The sequence below is a fragment of the Serinus canaria genome, chromosome 1A, assembly GCF_022539315.1.
Source record: "Serinus canaria isolate serCan28SL12 chromosome 1A, serCan2020, whole genome shotgun sequence".
Lineage (NCBI taxonomy): Eukaryota > Metazoa > Chordata > Aves > Passeriformes > Fringillidae > Serinus > Serinus canaria.
Genome location: NC_066314.1, coordinates 19,015,371 through 19,036,703, shown reverse-complemented (window position 1 = coordinate 19,036,703; position 21,333 = coordinate 19,015,371). Strand labels below are relative to the sequence as shown.

Sequence of the window (21,333 nt, the reverse complement as noted above, 5' to 3'; positions counted from 1 at the left end):
CTTCCTCTCTTACAGCTTAGTCTATGTCCCATACATTTTCAGTGCATTACTGTGGTTTGCTCTTTAACCCTGCCTATCAGTTACCTTTTTGGCCCAAACTGTGATCTGCTGAGAGACACATCTAGAAAGTGAGGTCAAAGAGCAAAAGAGAGGCCATAGTATTATTTTTCAAACAGGAGAATTTTAGTAGGATAGATCCTAGTAGCTACTAGGACCACCATGCTGAAATACATCCATCAGGTTCAGCAGCCAGCTCCTCAGTACTCTCAGGTGCTCCTGCTGTCTCTGCTTCACTGACCAGGTACATGAGCTGGCACATGATGAATTTTGAGAAATTTGAGAAATCTAGATATTGTGATTGGAATTGTTTCTCCTGGCTATGCCTGTTGACTTCACTCCACTGCAGGGAATGTGCTTTAGGACACATGAGCACAGCTCCTACATCTGTCCTCTCTGTAAGGTATATGCCAGCTGTACTTATTTGTCACTATGCAGGGACACATAAAAACTGAGCCTTTTTCAGGTACCTGTGATTCTTATAGTGGGAAGAGTGCACATGCCAGGCAGTTATGAACAAGCACTTCTTAACATGATGGGCTGGACACTGAATGCTGAATTTGTTTTCTAATGAATAAGTTTAGATTGTTATTGCACCTCTGGTGCTGAATGTAACAGAACAGCTGATAAAAAGAGTTTTCCAACTCAGCTCAATCTGAGGACATGCAAAAATGGAAGATAATAACTTGCTTCTCTAGGAGATCCCAGAGCTGAATAATCATGGCAAAAGGCCTGGGAAAAAAAACAGCTATCCTAACTAACACAGACCACAGAGGCCATTGGTGGTAATATCAAAAGTCTATCCTAAAGGAAAAACTGTCTGGAAAATGCTGTATTACTGGCTGAGATGGAGATCTTGTAGAATAGTTGTCAACACTCAGGGAAGGTTCCCTTCAGCTGGTCTATTTCACATGAAATCTGTGGAGTTTATATTTTCTGGTTTTAAAGGCTCCCTGTGTGAATAGCTAAGTGAAAGGGGTAATGGTGGAGCACCAATAAATCACAGCTAGATACCGAAGTGTGTATTTCATGGAGGCACTGATGCATTTAAAAATGCTGTTTTCTTCCCTTTGGTAAAGAGCTGTTATGTCCTCTGCTACTGTGACAGAATGGGACCCCATGTAAATTACATACAGTTCCTGTCTCAATACCATGAGCAGTATACACAAAGTTTTCATCAAGACCTCACTCTGTGTTCCCATCAAACCAATGCTGATCCTCTAACTACAAATTCCTCTTCAGTTATGCTTGGATATATTCACCTAATTTCCCACAAATTACTTTAGGAGTTTGCCACCCTGAAGAGAGTGGTGTAGGATGCATAGCTATTGGTGGAGTAACAGGCATTATTTTGAGGACAAACCATAATCAATCAAATACTAAATGTCAAGCCAGTCATTCTGGACAATTTTACCCTAAGGCTCAGTTTGTTCTCTGCATACAATGGGATGGGAAGTCCAGAAGAATTGTAAAGACAGGGTCATTCCTTCAGCTCATGCACCAGGGAAAAGAAGTGAAGATGATGGGAGGAAGTAAGCAGTGGGGGGAGACTGTCCTCCTTGTGATGCTCCACAAAATGCAGTAACATTAGCCCTCTTCCTGTGCTGCCACACTGTGCTTGGCAAAACTACACCAGCTACTTGTGGTCATTGAGATCTGGGGTTAGCCCTGAAAATAAATAACCTTCCATTAGTTTTCTAACAGTGTAGACCACTAATAGCATTATTGGAAACCAAAGCAAAGAACTGGAGAAACACAGTATATTTTCTTTGTTTCTGGATATGGAAAATAGTGTTTTTCAATTTCTTTTTTTTTTTATTCATTAGGGAGATTCTGTTTCAATCACTATGTCACAGGAAATGTGTGGGTCAACAATTTGCATTCAGGTATGTGTCTTGCTTTTTGCCAGGTACCCTGTACAAAATAAACTAATAAACAAATCATTAAAACACCAAGCAAACCAGCAGGTACTCTCACTGCTTTCTCCTCCCAGCTAAATCTGATTACTGTGCAAATTGAGCTGGCAAAGAGCATTATTTAAAGCTTGGTATGCTGCCACCTCTTTTCTTTGAGATGGCATTAATGAACTGAAAAGTTGCTCTCTGCATTCTTGTTCCTTAGTCAGTGGCAGATAAAAGGATATCATCAGCATATTGCTAATCCTGTCTTTATGTGTTCCTTAAAAAAAAAAAAAGTTCCAAGCTATCAAAAGATCCAAATAAATAAAAGATGAATTTTCAAAAATTGACATTGACTAGAAAAGGTGAGGCATATAGTAAACAGCACGGCAAGTGCATGGTGTCCTAGAATTAGCACTCAGGAAAGTAGAACTGAGCAAATTATTTCTGACATTTCTGCATTTCTACACACTATTGCTGTAGAAAAACTTCATTAAGAAATTTTGTTCATAGAAAATGAGCATGAAGCTGATAGGTTTATGCCTCTCTGGAGTTAATGTTCTCAGCAGACACTGAAAGAAATGAAAGTGGAGCTCTGAGGCTTCAGTAGCTGCTCTAGAAGGACCTTCTCAGCTTTACTTTCTGCTGCTGGGAAGAAAGAGGGAAGATGAAAGTGAGATTGGTAAAAGCCTTCTGAGTAATGAGAGTAGTAGTTCTTTCCCTAGTGAGAGATGAAATTTGGTAGGGAGACAGATAATTTTCTGCATAAATTATTTATTTTGTAAGTAAGATGTTAAGTGTCAGGCAACAATAATAAAAAAAATTATGATTAGCTCTATCATTTAGAGACTTAAAAGTGATTGCAACTCACTTTATCTACACTAGACCAGCAATTTCCAAATGTGTATATTTAAAAACAGATTCAAAATGCAGTCACTTGAGTAAACTAATAAAGCAATCTCGTTTTGTCAACACAAGTGCTTAGTAACAGCTCTGCTGAAAGGGGAATAAGCCTCAATTCTTTCTTTTGAAAGGGCTGGAGAACAGATGTAGATTATTCAGTCCCACTGCAGATCTGCGATACCTACTGTGGTAAGTTGGCAGGTTAACAAAAGAAGCTTGGGTCTTGATTCTGCACAAGAGCACATTTTAGGTGAAGTGTGTTTTCACTGGGAAACTGAGGTGGGATTGCCCTGACTGAATGTGGATGTGTGCATGAGAGCTAGACATGCTCAGAGTCCTTTAGAGACAGTGGACTCATATACTCAGGAGCTAGGTTAATTAGCTCTGCAAGGGCAGCTTGTGTGCTGGCTGCTGCCTCTGCTTCCTGGGTGACTTTTTCACCTTGTGCCAGTTTCTCTGTATTTACCTTGGTGCCAGTACATGAGGTAACCAGCTAAAATCACACCTTGGCAAGAGGCACACACTGCTGCTGCTGTAGTGACTGCAGCACAGCCCTGCTGTCAGTTCCCCCCCTGCAAATGGGACAGCAGCATTTCCCTCCACTTCCCAGCAAAGAGAAGTTTGCTTTTGGCTATTGTTATTATTATTTTTGTGATTTGAGGTACACTCAGAGCCAGAATGTTCTAAACCCTCCAAGCCATGAAAGCAAGGTGTTGTAGAAATTAGTGAGTTCAGAGCAAACTGATGCTGTGGGGTTTATGGTGAACAGTACAGCAGTGGATTGACTAGTTTAGAACTAAAAAGTCTAAAAGGAATCATGATGAGAGAAGCCTCAATCTGAGCATTGCCAAAAACACTTCCCCAAACTCACACAACCAACCAACCAACCAACCAACCAACCAACCAACCAACCAACCAACCAACCAACCAACCAACCAACCAACATCTTCTAGTTCACTGCAAATATAGTAAGTCCTGTGACAGATTTTCCCTGTTGTCTAAAAACACCTGTCAGTTAACCACAACTTTATATTTGGAAGCCTGATAATAAAAAGAAGGGAGCTTGAATTTGTAGTGTGAGTGTAGATCCCTGTGTAATCATTTGTATAATGCTAGTTTGGGTTTCTTCTCCACTGAAAAACTTGTAACAAGCCAACTCAAGATGAATGAATTAAATACCCAGTGTTGTGGTTCATACAGTGTGGATGCGTTTTCATTTTTCATATTTTCCATTTAAAAATGCAGAGTAAGACAAAAGCATGTAAAATAATTAAAAGCTCTAGAGATGGCAGTCTTAGAATTTCCCTGCACCTCATAGTAGGAGAGAATGTGTCTGTGCAGTAAATGAAAATAGCAGAACATTAAAAGCTGACTAAAGAACTTTCTGTGCACAATATTTGATTGAAATATTTAAATAGTGAACTTTTGCTCACAAGCTTATTTGTTTGGTTTGGTTTTTGTTTTGCTTGTATATTTTATGGGGGGGGTTTGTTGGTTGTTGTTTTTTGAGTTTTTTTTCCTTCTGATTAGGAATTTGTGGAGATTCAGAAACAAAAGGAAAAAATGTGCACTTATCAAGAATGTCAGAACTTTAATATGGGATCACTGTGTTTGTTGTACATTAACCTCATGCTTCATGGATGCTCACATAATTTATGGTTTTGGGATAATGTGATCTACATTAGTTGGTAGATAATTAATCTCTATCTGTGGACCAGTGTTCCCAAAATCTCCCTGAAAGCAAGATGGTAGAAGTCAGTGTCAGAGGTGGGACACTGAACTGGGTTGGTCTGTCTCACTGCAACAATTCCAATGTTCTTAATGACTCATTGGAAGCCACCAGCTGCTTCTCAGGTGTAAGGTTTTTAATGTATCAGTGAGAGCAAAACTACTAAGGGCTCTTGTATTCTTAAATGCATATTTTCTATAACAAAGATATTTCTTAAACACTAGCCTTTTAAAATCAGGATGTGATGAAAGTTTTTTAAAAGAGTCACCAAGGGTGATAATTGTTACACTGGGATGCTATTTTGTTTGGGCCTAAGACATTAAGAAAAGCCATCCATGTAAAAGTGAAGGTAATAATAACCTTGAGATTTGTCTGTAATCCGTGAAAACATGGTTTATACAAATGTCAAAGCAAATGACAAATAATCTTGTAATGTCAGAGTGAAATAGTGAAAATAAATACTGTGCACATCTTTGCAAAATAGAAATGTGCATTTTGAGTGTTACTGTTAAAGATACCAAGCACTGTCAGTGTGCTCATAAGACTTATGATGTTATTAAAAAACAAGATTCGAGTCATAACAACGTCTATTATAAAAAAGTCATTGTGTCTAACCATCAGGAAGGCTGCTCTTTACCCAGGCTTTAAGAATAGCTTTCTGGCATGTATAATTTATTATTCTACAGTGGATAGCATTTTTCTATAAAGCTGTAACTTATTTTTTTTCTATATTTTCTATAAAGCTGTACTTTGGGAATTACAATGGCTTGGTGTTGTTTACTCTACAATGGATGGAAATGGGAAAATAATGTGGTGGGTTTTTTTTAAATTTGCATTTAATAGCATTGACTTGGAGGCAATACTTTGTGCTCCTTTCAAATTTTCTGTTTCTTTGGGCCACTTTTCTGGATTCTATTTAATAAAGCCAAGCATTTTGAGACATTATTTCCCCTATAAAATAAGAAATTTATGTATTTTGTATGAAACAATAACCCATATCAGTTACTCTGAGAATAAATATGTGAATCATAATGAAAACAAAATGGCAACCTATATTTGAACTTGTTCCCTCAGGTTTTCATGGTCAGTCATACAGTGATGGAAACCCACCAAAAGCCTTGACACACAGGTATCCATCTAATTTACAGTTTCAAACATCTGTGGGAATGGATGGAATTTTTAATCTTGAGACCATATCACTGGCCTTGTTACAGGCACAGAAGGAATATTTGAATGAATTTTGTATATAGCTAGAAGGAATATCAGGTTCTTAACTGTCCCTTTCACACTGAAGACATTCCCTGCTTCTGTGCTCTCTCTTCTCTTGCTTTCTCTCTTTGCAGTTTAGTCTGGAATAAGAGGCAGCTGCCTTGCTGCCAAAGTGAGGAGAAAGGGAGGCAAATAACCATTGCAGTAAGAGGTTTGTAAGGTAACAACACAGCCTTCAAGAGTCCTGAAACAAGCTCAGATGTGCTGTGCATTACTAGCTCCTGTCCCTTGTTTTCTCACTGACATTTGCAGGCAGGTCAGACCCCTCTGTGCTCTCACTGATTAGACATGTCTGCTCAGCTGTTCCAGTGCTGCTTCTTATTGCCACAGTCCTTCACAAAACACCTCTCCTAGGCTATAGACAAACCAGTAAATAATGCAGCCCATGGAGGGATAATTTGGTAGACCCCGAGCCCTTAAAAATTCTCTTCCTTTAAGGACACCTTTCAGAGGCAACCTGGAAAAGTGGGAGATACCCAGAACTCCAGAGAAAATAGAGATAATCTGAAAGAGTCTTGTTCAAAGATGGGGAAAAAATGAAGCCTTGCAAAAGCGCTGCAAATCTTGTGGTTGAAAAGGGGCTGCCATCCTTGCTTTGAGGCAGTCTTTGGCTTTTCCCTTGTCAGAAGATACCACTTAGAATAAAGTATCTGGTTTTGTTCATTTGTTCATATAAGCACTGTTTGAACTGTGACAGTCAAGTACACAAGCTGTAGACAAATGGTTAAATTTGTTATTTTAAACCAACTGTATAACAGTGAACTCTTTCACACTTTGGAGAAAATAACAACAATCTTCTTTCCTCTTCTGTTTTTATCCTAGGATGAAGAGTGTGGAGTCCTTGCATTGAATTTAACAACATTTTTTCAAGGTCCTCAGTATCTTCTCAACATTGTATTTTGGTGCAACTTACAAATCTGGTCTAACTGGTCATCTCTCATGACAGTAGTTTCCAATTACTGTGAGATTATTCTCATGAGGGAAGAATTTAGCAAGTTGAGCCTACTCTAATATGACAAATTCAGATTAGAATTCTTTATTTCCCAGTATTTAAAAAAAGGGTCTTAGATCACCTAGAAAATCAGGTCCACATTTCCCACCTAAAGTTGTATTTTATACAAAACATGCTATAAGTGAATACTTTCATGGTACTTTGTGTACCTATAGAACAAGTATTTCAGATCTTCTTGTTGGTAGCTTTCATCTTTAAACCATAAGCAAAAGTTTCTGAGAAATTAATAATGGAGGAAGTTTTCTCAGCTTTGATACATTATTCTTCTTTGCAATTTCCTGTCTTGATTTTCTCATGCCATTATGATGATCTCACCATGACAGACCATGTTCTTTAAGTATATCTCACAACTGTGCTTGCATTTGTGTTTGCCTTGGAGGCAATTTTCCTGTTTGTCTGAGGTGGTACATGTCTTTGGTTTGATTGCTATTTAAAACTGTCTTGTGGAAATCTGGTCTAGAAGGAAACAGTTTAATGGAAATAATGGAAATATTTTTCCCCATTATATCAGTATTTATACTCAATTGTTCAGGATAATATTACACACTGTACTGATTAACAAATATTTGGCCTTTATTTCACTGAATAGTCCTGTCAAACATGCTTCCTGTTGTGTAACATTGGAATAAAGTAAAATGAAAGATGATTAATAGCATATCCTGAAACCATGTGGAATTGATCATGTGAAATCATGGAATATGGGTGAGGAGTAAGGGAACAAGGAGCTGATCAATAAAAAAATATTTTCCATTTGAATGTGTGGGGTTTTAAAAATTGTTTGTTTTGTTTTGTTTCAAGACATTCATTGACACTTTTACACAGTATGTGTAAGAGACATATCCACTGCATTGAAACACAAGAGTTTTTGAGGTGCCCTGGAGAGGTCAAGCTCTGCTTGACTCCTTTAATAGTAAAGCTTTATTGTTTAGACTGCACATCTATTAGATTTAGTCTCATTCCTAGCAGTGCTGCAGCTCCAAAAGCAGACGTGGCAGGGCAGCATTCCTAGAGCACTTGGTTACTTTCTTTATGAACTTGAAGCTCTGACCTACCCTGCTTTTCCTCTAATACTTTCAGGCTGCAGCCAGGAACAAGACACTTGGCCATCCAGCTGAGAGAGCATCCCAACTCTACTCTCTTCAGTCTTCTGAATTCTTCTTTCTTCCAGTGGAAAGGTCTTTTCTGCAGGAAAGGTTGATTTGTACAGAGTGATTTTTATTGCCATGATATCTTCAGATCAACTTTATAAGTATGCCCTCAGACTGGAAATTAATTAAAATTATACAGGTGTATCTAAGGCTAAAGCAAAACACCACCTCCAATGACAAGCTCATCTGAGATCCTGAAGCAACAACAGCTGTGCTTTCCATGAGAAAGTCCTGTTTCAGCTGCAGAGAAGCTGACTCTCTTGCAGTACATCATCTCTTGTTGGCTGCAGTGCTGAAAATACCAAAGAAAACAGACACACCAAAGCATGGTCCTGTTTTACAGGAAAATTTGGACAGGGGACATAGCAGATGTCATTTAACCTGAGAATAAAGTGCTTATCCAAAGATAGTAGTCTAGGCTCCCATGATGGCCACTGCAGAGAGACAGGTAGTTTCCAGGCATATTTCATTTTGCTTGGGTGCTTGTTTCAAGGGAGCCAAGGCAGCTCTCCACCTAAATGTTTACCCTTACAACATTCCTGCTGATGGCAAATGTTTGCAAATAATCCTTAATAGTACTTCTGTACTTTGGCTCAGGTCTGCCTATGTGCATTTGTGTAGTGAGAAAAGTGCTGGTAGCTTTTCTGACTGACTCCAGAGCAGATCTGTATGAGTCCTTTTCTAATACTTTCACTTCAGCCAAACATTGTCTCTTCTAACTAAAAAATTCCTGCTCCCTTTGGGAGCAGCTTTCCTGATCTCCCAGATGGTGACTGGACCATCTCATACATGTAACATATCTGGAAGAAGTTCCACTCAGGTACAGTATTTTCTAGAGAAGTTACAGACTCTTCTGTTCTTGTGGCTTTATAGTTGCAAAAGTAAAGATGTTTAAATTTTTTCACAAGACATTTTAAACTCTGGTAGGTCAGTCCTGAAAGAAGGTAGTAATAAAATCTTTCCTAACTCTATAAGTATTCATTACACTCTGCTGATCATTGAAATGTTTTCTTTCTCTCACACAAAATATGCAACAATTTTGCAATATTGACCAATGTACAAGTAAATGTGTTGTAGCATTAGTCAAATGCAAAAATCCCCTATGTGTTGCTTATAGAATTGGCTAATTGTCTAGAGCCTTATTAAACTTATTGTTTAATAAGTTTAAACAATAAGTTTAAACTTATTGTTTAAACTTATTAAACAATAAGTTTATTGTGGACCCTATTTTGAGATAACCTGCATGTATTTGTTTTTCATTTAATATCTACAATCTCAGTATTATCACAGAGCATTAATATCCCAGTTCTTCTAAGATCTTAGCAGGTATCAGAATATCATTGAGTATAGTAAAAAAGACTGATAAGATGCTTTCTAGGTATCCTTTTAAGACTTTCCATTATTTCTAGTGCATTGCACAAACCTGAAACTAACATTTAAAGTTAAGACTTAAATTAAAACAATTTTGTTCCGCTTACTTAGGAACTAATTTTCTTGGTATGCTGACATGTGGTCTGGTGTGGGAAACCAGCCTGGGGCTGCTGCAGTATTCTTTATTTGCAGTTATAAACACATTTCCTAGGTATCAGCAAGTTACAGTTGCCGTGCCTGAATTGCCACATCTCTCATTAGAGTAGCTCTGTATTCACCAAGCTGTAACAACAGCCTGAGCAGAACTAGTCCTGCTCTGCAGGCTCTCTTCCTGACCTGTCTCTTTTGGACTTCTGATAAACTACTTCAAAGAAATAAATGGGAAGAGAAATTATGACTACTTTTGTACTTTTGTATTTTACTGCTGATTTCACTTCCTGGACTACTAAATCAGGCCTGTGTGATCCAGCAGAAGGGAAGCAGCCCAGGTCTAGGGGAGTGCAAACTGTTCTGCTCATTAGGTCCTTAGGTGGCAGACTGACTGAATTGTCATAACTGACAAAAGGCTTGTACCTGAAGCCTAACACACCTGTGTTTAACAAACAGAAGAAAATGTACTTGCTTCAATTTAGTGTGAAAAGTTTCCCTTACTCATATCCTGTAACAGCTGGCCTCAAAAAATGGTGAATTTTTCTTATATCTCATATCCCCTGTAAGTTTCTTTATTGTACATAGAAATGTCTTTCCTGGATTAAGAAAACAATTTCTCTCTTATCCAGAAAGCCCTTTAGTGTAAACATGTAAAGCTGCTGTGTTCAGTGGACAAGTCCACTAGCAATGATGGGAGTTATTCCTCCCATCCCCCTGCTGGTTTTCTACCCCTTCAAGCTGTAGGCACACAGTTTGTGGTGACTGGGAGTGGGGCTGTGGCCCAGCCTCATCCCCAGTGGGCGCAGCTGTGAACAGCTGGTGAGCAGCACTGACAGCCATGAGCCATGGAGTGCCCAGGGGCACTCACCAACCACCACAGGGAACAGAGGGCACACAGGTGCAATGCATCCACATGGAAGGAATAAAAGGTTGGGTTAAGAACAAGACAGGCAGATCCTTGAAGCCTTCTGATGGTGTTACTCTGTATGAGGCTGTTTAAAGCTGTCTGAAGTGTATGGTGATCCTCTGTGTATCGTGGCCATCTCCACTGTGACATATGCTGTGACAAGCATATTAAGCCAGTATTGCTGACTCATATTTTGCAGAATCAGGCCCTTTCATGTGGCACTAAGTGCCATTTTTGAAAACCTTTATCTAAATGAGTAAGGGTTAGTTCTGGTATTGGATTCACAAGCACTCTAGAAATTATTATTTTCTAGGAACGATCAGACAGATTAATTGTCCATCTAGTATAGATCTAAATAACTTCTTAATGTATAGCTGATACAGTAAAACCAGGACATCTTATCTACTGAGAAGCAGATGGTAACTCCTAGACTACTTTTTTAATAGGTGAAATTTGTCAGCTATATTTTCTGTCATTGACTACATTCTAAAGAATGAAGCCTAAATCATCCTCTTTTAAAGCTATATAAGTTCCTACCTAACTTCTAAAAGTCAGTTTTCAAAATCAGCTGTGGATGGGATTGTGTTCTCCATTTCTGTCTCCACATAAGTGCACTGAGTTTGTACCTTTTCATATCATAGCTAATAGAACAAACCAACTCTTGCCTTTGAGTTGATAGCCACTATTCTCATGTATTTCACAGGTTCTACTGTCTGATCACACACTGCAGAGATTTCCAAGCTTTGCTTACATTGCTTATATGAATTCTGAAACTGGATTTGTCCTTGATGGACAGTTTTGTCATGAGAGATTCCCTGACAACATGTGTTTAGAAGTTGAAAGGATGAAAAGCAAAAAGAATTCGCAGAGGTAGGATGAGCTAAAAGATGGGGAAAATGTAGGTTTTTTTTATCCCAGAGATAAGAGATGGGAAGAATGTACTTTGAGTCATCTGTGGGCACAGGCAGGGAGATGCACTCAGAAGGAAATGCCATACAGCCTGTAGAAGGAAGCCCATAAAGGATGCAGAATGATGCAGACATGCAGAAATCAGGGTGGGGTGACTGGAGGTGGGGCAGGGGAGATGGGCTGGAGAGGACAAAGACTCTGAGGTGGGAGAGGGAAGGGAGAGGTGAAGTTGGCCAGCCCTGGTGTCATTCACATTCCTGACTCACAGCTACTCCTCACTCAGAACCTCTGGGTAAAATGGGAAAAGAAGTAAAGAGTAACCACAGACATGCTGCTCTGCACCCAATAAATACATTTTCCCTACCTAGCTGCTTCTCACCTTCATGCTTGTTCTACATTATCTTGTTGCCTTCTTCATGGGGCACAATGCTGGGATGACTGGGAGGCAAACTGACCCAGAACCTCTCTGTATAACAGGGAGTCTTCTTCAGTGAGTCTGTGGGCTTCTTACCTGTGGGACTTCACAGTCTGTTGCATCTGTGGAAACTGCCTGTCATTTTTATTCCTTTCTCCAATTATAACCATCCTATCAGTGGTGAGAGAAAGCAAAGGTGGCTCAAACAAGTGGAGAAGCACCAAGGTGCACAAGAGCCACACGCCCTTGATAGTTCTTACATGACCATTTTCCTCTCTTAAAACTAGTGAAACTTTACAGGGCTTTTTAATTTTCTTTTTTTTTTTGCATTACATCAGTTTCCCTTAACTTTTTAGAATTAAATTTTCACTTTAGTTATGTAATATTATAATGAATTTTACAGCACTAGACTTCTGTGGTAGTCAGCTTCCTTTCAGGTGGCTCTTCCTCTTTTGGTCTCTTTCACATTCCTTGTGAAATCCAGAATGTCTTTCTACACCTGTAGTTTTATCTTACTGAGATTTTTCTGCAAGACCCTGGCCAGCTGAGAGGCTTCACATTGGACTGTTGCCAGCTCATTCTGGAAAGGCATGGTTCTCTGTCTGTCTGCAGACACCAATATCAGAACAACTCTTGAATGTTCTGCTTGTTCCATTGCTGTGCTCTTTTGTCTACCCAGTTCCTTATCTGTGCCCTACCCTGTTTACACTAATGAACCATGAGTGTCTGAAAATGTCAGAATATTTCTAGACTGTACAAGCATTTCTGTCTTTGATCTAAGACTGCTGAGTGTGTAACTGAGTAGGAATCATTTAACTGTATTTCTGTGTGAATATGGCTAATCTGAAAAGGTTTACTGGAAGTCAGGATTTATTAATTGATCAGCACTAATGTGGTTTCCAGACTGAGGATAACTTGCTCTGCAAGAGCACAGACAGCAATCTGGTATCTGTCCTTGCTTTATTATATAAACAAAATACCAGCCTTTTTTCTGGATGTATGTTCTGTAGTGTTGTTTGAGATGTGTTTCCCAAATTCACCCTTTTATTCTTGGCTTACTTAAGGTATGAGACTGAGCTGAGCTGAATGAGCTACCTCAGTCACAGTCCCATCCTTCAGAAACTCAAGCTGAGGCTGTGAGTTAAGGATGACCAGAAAACTGTCATAAATATCAAACCTGAATCAAATCCTGTGTCACATGTCCAGGCAGCTCACTTCTGTGGTGTTTTGAGACCATCAAGCTTCTTTCACGAGGCCTATTCCTAGCTCTTCAAGGCTATGCTACAGATGACATTGTTTTGTAAGCACCAAGGTAACCAGACTTATATCTGCTTCTATGGTCAGGGGAATATTCACCAAATAACCAGTTGTTGCTGTGCTGCAGCATATATATAACCTAGGCTGCACAAGCAGACTAAGATTTATTCCATGAAAAGGATCACAAAGATAATATAAATGTATTTGTGAGGGCTGTTTGTTACTCCTTGGTCCAGAGACATTGGATATCACAGGAAATAATCGTACAAAAACTGCTGCTGTTGTGTTACTGCCTCAGATGAAAGAGGATTCTGTGATTCCTGAATGGATGCTCTGCTGTACTCCAGCTTACCAATGCTCTGTTTCCAATACAAGAGAAAAGCAGAGACTGTGTTTGAAGAATGCACTGTGTGTGTTTCCAGTATTTTAAAAGACTCAAACTCTACAAGTTGATTTATTTTGGATTCTCACAAGGTTCCATTCTCTTTCTTCAGAAAATACTCCAACATATTCTTTCCAGCTCACAGAAATGAAGAACCATTGAATCAAGTCTTTAATGGAGATAATTTTTGTAGGACTCAGCATGCAGGGTAGCAGCATTCCCTTATCTATTTTTTAAAGTCTGTAAAGAAATGGCTTTTAAGCATAACAGGCAATTTTAAGGAATTCTGAAAAACTACAGCAAAGTGGGAGTGTCACTAAAAGAATGTTCATTGTAATATAATCCATAACCACAACTCCCTATGTCTAATCTGATAGTTGGGAATTTTTGTGAAGGGTGTGTGCTGCTCATGTATGTGAAGCTTGAGACAAAGGGAGACAAAAAAAGAACATTGCAAGAAACTTTCTCTTGAGTATCCTCTGCCCTGTGAACCACTGCCTGACAGCAACAATTTCCATGCCTGCCAGAAACAATATTGTTCCCTGCTCACTTAGTATTGTCACAAAAAAAACAGATATTGTCCTGCTCTAGGAAAGTATGCCTTGAATCTGTAAGCCATCTGTAGTAATTAGTAGTAGGTTCCAGTCAAATATGGATTCCATTTTTCTTTTGTATTACTTTTTGCTTGGCAATATGTGCACACTACTGAGTTTCATTTCCCAGAAGCACAAAACCTCTTAATTCTTCTGTGAAGTCCAGTGATTCATTTCCAGGTAAATGGAAACCAAGTTTTTACACTATGAGGCATACAAAAAGCTTTTGAAATGTTGGTAATTAGAGGTTTATTTCAGAGAGAACAAATCATATGCATGAGGAATCAAATCTATTTCTCACTAGGCAAATTTTAATCGGCTTTGGATCAGAACATTATAAGCTTCTGTGCTTTTGCTGTCATACTTGCTAGTTCCTGTAAAGGCTAAAATTTATGTCCCTGTTGATACTAGTCAGGACAAGATGCTGTTTGGATACTTTTTGGGTTTGCACTCACCTTTTCATTGTGTCCTGTGACAGAGATGCTCCTCCTTCAATCATGTTGCATCTCATGATTAGACAAGCTGCTTCCCTTTATGCCATCTCCAGATCAAGTCCACCCTGAGGGAGGATTGTGAGGCTGGAGCTAGAGGCACACGTTCCCATTTCGCCATACAACAATATATTTTGTCTCCTGTTAGTGTAGCCCAGATGGTTGACATCTGGGAAAACTGATGGTAAGGAGCTGGAAGAAGCAAAAAGCACTGTCTGGGGAAAGTTGGAAATCACAGACAGTTAAATCTTTTCCCCCTAAAATCCCATCCCTCCCTATCTGCTGCAGACTGCTCCTAGCCAGGAGCAGAGCTTCTCTGAACCATTCATTACCTTTTCCACATAGCTATCCAGGCACCTCGGGCTTCCCTAACTTTGTGTAAGGACATATGAGAGTTTGTACTGTGTCAAATCAAATGATTGTCTATTTTATACTCTGTCTTCAATAGGTTCATCTGCATTTCTCAAGAACTTAATGAATGAATTATTCTTATGTGTTTAGTATATCTGGAAGGGTTTTTCTGATAGAAATTTACCTAAGTGTTTTTTTTGATTCATGTAAATCTTGTACTTTCAATTACTCATTTCATTAAACTCCACAATTTAAGCAGGTGATGTGTGAAGTATCTGTCCTTGCTTTAAACCTGTCACCAGCCACTACGACATTGACTCAGCACTAATGTTTATGTCAAAAAGAACAATGAGGTGTTTCTTGGTACTTATTTTCCCACGTTCTTTATTCTTTATTGACTGCTGTGTTATCTTCTTTTGATCTTTTTGTCAGTTTGAAGAATTTAGGTCTATTTAGTCATTCTTAATATGGCAACCACTTGAACTGTACACAGTATTCAAGATATGATAATGTATATGTTTATACAGCAGCACAGAGGTGTTCTGCCCTGTTCTCTCTGCTCTGTCTAATAATGCTGACAACTACCTGTCTGTTTTTAACAAGTAATTCTAAGTACTAAACTGCTGACATCACAGAACTCTTAGAAATCCAAGGTCTCAATCCTTAGTGCTTATGGCTAAATACAACACAGCACTATATTACAAAAAATGCAGCTTTATGCTTTCTTCAGGCCCTGCTTCTTGTAGACTGGACAGAAGAGACAGATGCTTCATTAATATCCCTTCAACTAAGCAATTTCATAAGGAAAAATAGACAACTGCATTAGGGAGTTCCCTTGCATTAGACAGTTCCTGGTAACACTTCCATGAATGTTAATATGCCCTGTGCCAATCTGCAGGGAAGACCCAGGCACATGATGTCCACTCTTTACTGGGATGTTAGTACTGTAAGTAGGTTGCTACAAATGGTATATATGGTGTGGCCTTGCAGTCTCTACATAGCTGGATTTGAAGGGAAAGAGTCCTGATCCCCTAGTCCAAATCACTTCTGTCTAGAGCAGCAGGCTATCTGATAGTATCAGATGTGGACTATAATCTTTTTCTGCAAGACAGGCAGCTTTAGAAAAGTTTTGCAACTTGCTCATTATGGTAGGTTGGTTTTCATGAGTGTACCAAGGCACGGTGAGCTGGCACAGGACACATTCTGCATTAAGGTTCATGGTAGGAGTGGTGATGGTTGTGGTGGTGTCAGTGGTGTTTTCTGTAGCTGCAGAGATAGGATCGGTTTTTCTCACACACATCACTTTATTTATCAGCACTGAGAATCACCTATCATTTTATCATCAGCTGCTCACTGTTGCAAAACCCATTTGTAATTTTTCATGTTCAGCTTGAATACCTTAGGCTCATTGGCAAATGTTTTATACTATTAGCTAGATATTTTACAAGCATGTTGAGCAGCTGAGAAATCAACATGCACTTCCTCTTTACCCATTAAAAATGTACATCAATATCTCTTTAATTGCTGGATATCTTCTCCCTTCTCCACGCCCTCTATCTTGTCCTCATATTTTTCTCACTAGAGACATCATTGTCTTCAGACAGTTTGTTGACATCCCAGCTGGGGACAAAAGGGAAAACTGTGGAATAGCATTGCACTGAGTGGCAATTAGCCATGGAGGGCTCCAAAGGGAAGTGGTCCAAAGGGAAGTGTGCTGCACTGAATGACACATCTCCCTGTATTATCTCTTAATTTATGCAAAGCAGTGGTTGCTTTGGATTAGTCTTTCTTCTTCACCTTCTCGGCTGTGATTTTTATCAAGTCTTTCTTAACAGTTGCGTAGGTTTAGCATTTATTTGATTAATTGTGAAAAACTGAAAACAGCTTTTAAAGCCTGATGACTGGTAAGGAAAGAATAGACTACCCATTGGGCCTAGGCTCAAGTCTTGCTGCATTTGGGAGTCTGATGGGGAAATTTCAACCTGTGTTGAAAAGTACTTCCACAATTGCATAGTTCCTCTGAAACTGCATCACAAAATTCTCCACACAAGATCCAGGACACTTAGTTGTCTGCTTTGTTTTTCCTTTCATTTGTTTATTCATTCCTTGGCGTCCTTGACAAAGCTCTGATTTTTCAGTGGGTCCACTTGGAAAACTTTCTGGATGCCATTGCTCTGTGTGTTTTCAAAGCCCAACAAGACTCCTCAGCAGGAATTCAGCTTCTCTTTCTCTTAAAAGTGGTGAAGTGAGAGGGAAATGGAGGCTTTCCCTCTCTTGGTGTACTGGATTACTGAAAGCTACAACGTGATGGTTTAGAAGTTACCAGGAGCTTAGCCAGTAGGAGGTGAACCCTGGTGATTGCCAATGTCTTAGCTCTGGTACTGACTTTTTATACTGTCCTGTCTCCACAGTTTGGGAAATGTGCAAATTACCTATTGGATCTGAGAGAAAAGAGGAGAGGGAAGATGGACCCCCATCCAACTGTGCAATAATAAATGCAAAGCAGGGTCTTGAGGTACAGTGAGGAGAACAAACAAGGTTGGAATCTTCCTCTGGGGACTGGTGAGACTGAATTTTAGTGCAAACTTGTGATGATCAACATCCCAAGAGTGAAGTGTCTTTGAGCTGCCTATGCCTGGTGTGAGTAACTCATGGGCAGGAGCAGGATTCCTTGGTCAGAGCCTCAGAACTGGCCCTGGATCACGTGGCTCTGCTGGGATATTTGCAAAGGCAGCACTGCAGCTCTGTGGCAATGGCTCTGGGGCAAGCGGGGGATGCAACATTGTGGTCCAGTGTGCTGGAATCAGACTTCAAAACCTGGTGTCTGAGCCAGACTGTAGATTGAGAAAACCAACTGTATACCAGGAAAACATCTCTGAAGCATTTATTTGGGAAAGAGTATATATAATAGGTAGATGAAATGCTGTGCACTCCTGTTCTAACATGCATTTCATGAAACAAACACATGCACGTGCCATGCTGGTTAACAGATGAGGTACAGGAGGCAGGCCCAGGTGTGGCTCTGTTATGGCTGCTGCTCATTCCAGAGGAGAGTTGCTCATCCTGAGGTGGAAGGATTACTCTGGGGGTGACTTCTCTGCTGCTTCACAGGAAAAGAAATCTGGGTTCATAAAAGAAAATGAAAGCCAATACAGATTAATCTGTTATAGCTATTGTTTCATGGTATTTGCTCCTGAGGATGATTTTCCTTATGAAAAGCACTGGTGGCATTGCCACGATGGCTGGGGGGCTTTGTGGGACCTTCCAAAGATTTGGCTCTTTTGATTTCCCTAGTGTTACTCCATGTACAGCTTTCAGGGGAAAAATGGGCGCAAGGCTGTGAACTGTCACAGAAGTTTTTGCAAAACTTGAAATCCACAGTTATAGACAGTTCCCTTTTTTTTTTTTTTTTTTGACAAGGCAACTAAACAAATTTTTCACATCCCTTTTGTTTCTCACATATCTTCAGACACCCGTTTCCCACCCACCTCTATCTATCCTCAGCAGTTTCCCTTTCATGATGTTTCTGTTTCATCTTCAGGGCTCCAACAACATTTTTTCAAACTGAACACTTCACCGCAGTCAAAACAGCAAGCACTGCCATTTTTTTACCTCACAGATCTTACTTTTGATTTCTGACTAATCTTATTAATATAGCAACATCAGACCTTGCAGGAGGTCCTTCCACTTTGAAAGGGCAAGCATGGGAACAAATGGGAGTTTGCAAATTTTTTTTCCTGTAAAAAATTTCAATTCCAGTCAGATGCAAAGGGAAAAAAGAGGAAGGTTGAAAGGATATATATGAGAGGAATGCGCATGAGAGGAATGTGCAAGGTATGACTAATGCAGCACCTTTTGAAACAATATATAAAGGATATATCTGCTGTCAAATTATCCCTTGTTATGAAGTTATGACTGAGGAATGAATTGCACGTCCAAGTCGTCAGGGACCACACAAGCACACAATAAGACATAGTTTCTAAGGAGAGGAAATTACTAGATTGTGAAGCCTGGCTTCTTGTGTTACAGAGGTATTACTTATTAGTTTATATTAATGCATCTCCCATTATTGCATAAAGAATTATCTCTGTTTGTTTATAGCATCCTTGGATCTAGCCATGCAGATCCAAGATTTGCTTCTAGCTCTGCATTCTCACTAGCCCTTCTTTTCTCTTAGTTTTCATTTAGTAAAAAAAAAAAAAACAACAACAAAAAACCCATAGAGATAATATCGTTCTATTGCATTGTGATGATACGCTCTCTTTCCTACTGTTTTCTCAGAGATATTAAAATATTTATTTTGCCTTACGTTTTCCTTGTGCTGAAAAACTGGCTTCAGATGTAGGTTTGGTGTTTTCTTCTTATCTCAGCTATTTTACTTTAGTAATTTGCTATCTGCTTTGCTATAGTAATTTGCATCCTCCAACTGTTAATGTGGGAAGACATAAACTGTCACTGGGGAGGAAAAGGTATATATTATCAGTATTTGTCTTTCAGGTGAATTTTAATTTATTGACTTGTTGCCAGAATTGCTTCCCTTTTAGGTAAGAATCTAAAGACTATAATCAATCATCTTTTCTTATCTCTTTCATTATCTCTTTCCTTATTTATTTTTTCTAGACTCCCATGAAAATTGTTCGAATTCTTAAACTTTTCTGTCTTCAGGCTGAACTCAAGGACTGATTTTTAACTGGATCTTCACCATCAATGGCAACCATTTCAATCTTAGTTCTCATTCCAGAATTTTTGTTTTTAGCTTTAGCTGATTGCAGATGAGAAAGCTTTCAGGTGAATTCCAGGTACTCTTTTCAGCAGATAATATGAAAAAGAGGATTATGCCAGAACATTCAGAGGGAAAATTAGTGGAATCGATGCCTGTGCCATGGTGGTTGTGCCATTGCAGGGAACAGCTGATTGCAGCATCCAGGTAATTATGTTACTTTCCTGGCTCTGATAGCTGCCTGCAATGTTGGGGAACTAAGCCTCAGTACAGAAACAGCAATAACCAAGGTTATCAGCAGAAATACAACCTGTTATAAAACTGGTTACCCTTTCCAGTTGCAACACAGCCTCTTTTAATTTTCAGGGGATGGTAACTAAGGGAAAGTAAACCAGGTTATTCTAAAAGCACGACCTGTTTCCAGTTTCCTATAAGGAAACTAGGCAAATATAATATAGACTGTAATCTGTGTAAATTTATTCAAAGTTGGGAATTTCTGCTTGACAAACACTTTGTGGTGCAGTAAAAAAAAAAAAAAAAAAAAAAAATTCTGTGAAAAATAACAGTGGGAACAACAGTTCCCACTGTTGAGTTTCCAGTAAGGTTGTCATGATAAGACCAAGGCAGCCAGTGCTGGGAACCACTGACAGAACTACAGAGGAACACAGAGTGACAAAGGGAGAAACTACCACACTGCAGCAAATGCCATTACTGTCAATCATTTTTCATGTGGCTGTGTGAGGAAGTGTGACTTCCTCTTTGCTGGTTATAGGCTATTTCATTTGGGAAAACCCCTCGAAATTTGCATAGGTGACACCAAATTCTGGCCTTTGCAGGCTGGGATCTTTCTGTGCTCCCCAATGGACTGCACTGCTCAGGGTATGCTCATCTGAATGATCTTTACTGGTTTGTTCTAGAACTGAACAAAAGTCACTTGTCTAGTGGAGGGCAAAGGTTCAGTCTGGAAGGTCTGAGTGACTGGCATTTTTTGTCATGCTAACCAATCATGTTCAGTTATCAGCTACTCAAATCACAAGATTTGATTAATTACATTAAATTTAAAAACGCCCAAACATTAAAGACCTCTACAGATTTTATTTTTCCTAATGATGTCCCATGAAGGGAGCAAGACATGGAACCTTCAGAGGAGGAAAAGCAATATGGTATACCAAGTCCCTGGGTATCTGGAACATCTGTAAGGAGGAGGCTTTAAGTGTAGCATCATCTAGCCTGTATTGTGATGTTGGAAACCACCCCTTCCAGTTGGGTACTTTCTGCAGAAGATAGGTGGAAGGATGTGCAGTGGTTCAGCTGATGGTTACCCACTCACATTTTACACTGCTGGGAATCTGAAATGGGTATTTGGGGTTTGCTAGAGGATCACACATGGAGTTCCTGCTTTTAAGCTGCAACAGTCAGAAGATGCTGTAATAGTTCCATTTTCTACAGAGCTCCAGCTGTCTCAGGGATCTGGGCATCTGAGGACACTCATGTTGAGCATACTCCAAGCTGTGTGGTTTATAATTGCTCCTCTCCAAGGGGTGTTGAGGGAATGAACCACCCTTTTCACTCTTAGAGAGGCATATCAAGTATGCAAGTTGAGAGAGCGATTGATTACAGGCAGATCTGCTCCATTTGCTGTAGATGCTTGCCCTTTTGCAGGCCAGCTCCTGCCAGGTTTTTGGATGATGACACACCAATATGAATTATGGAAATACTTAGCAGGAATTTATTGCTGATATGCAGTAAGCCACAGGAATGTAAGCAAGTC

General features: G+C 39.5%; 2 protein-coding genes across 4 annotated transcripts in view; both read left to right on the top strand.

Moving 5' to 3' along the window:
- Window positions 1-7,624, top strand: part of IL17REL (interleukin 17 receptor E like) — a 44,417-nt gene extending 36,793 nt beyond the window's left edge. For 2 of the 3 annotated variants that reach the window (XM_018910217.3, XM_018910216.3), the window contains exons 14-17: window positions 1,884-1,943; window positions 2,990-3,047; window positions 5,662-5,716; window positions 6,679-7,624. In XM_018910217.3, the coding sequence (XP_018765762.1) occupies window positions 1,884-1,943; window positions 2,990-3,047; window positions 5,662-5,716; window positions 6,679-6,706 (201 nt within the window). In that variant the 3' untranslated portion in view covers window positions 6,707-7,624. The remainder of the gene's footprint in view (window positions 1-1,883; window positions 1,944-2,989; window positions 3,048-5,661; window positions 5,717-6,678) is intronic. The other variant, XM_050969760.1, reaches the window with a different exon arrangement.
- The window catches only part of HDAC10 (histone deacetylase 10), a 480,741-nt gene that overhangs the window by 262,124 nt on the left and 197,284 nt on the right, over window positions 1-21,333 (top strand). The gene's annotated exons all lie outside the window — the stretch shown is intronic.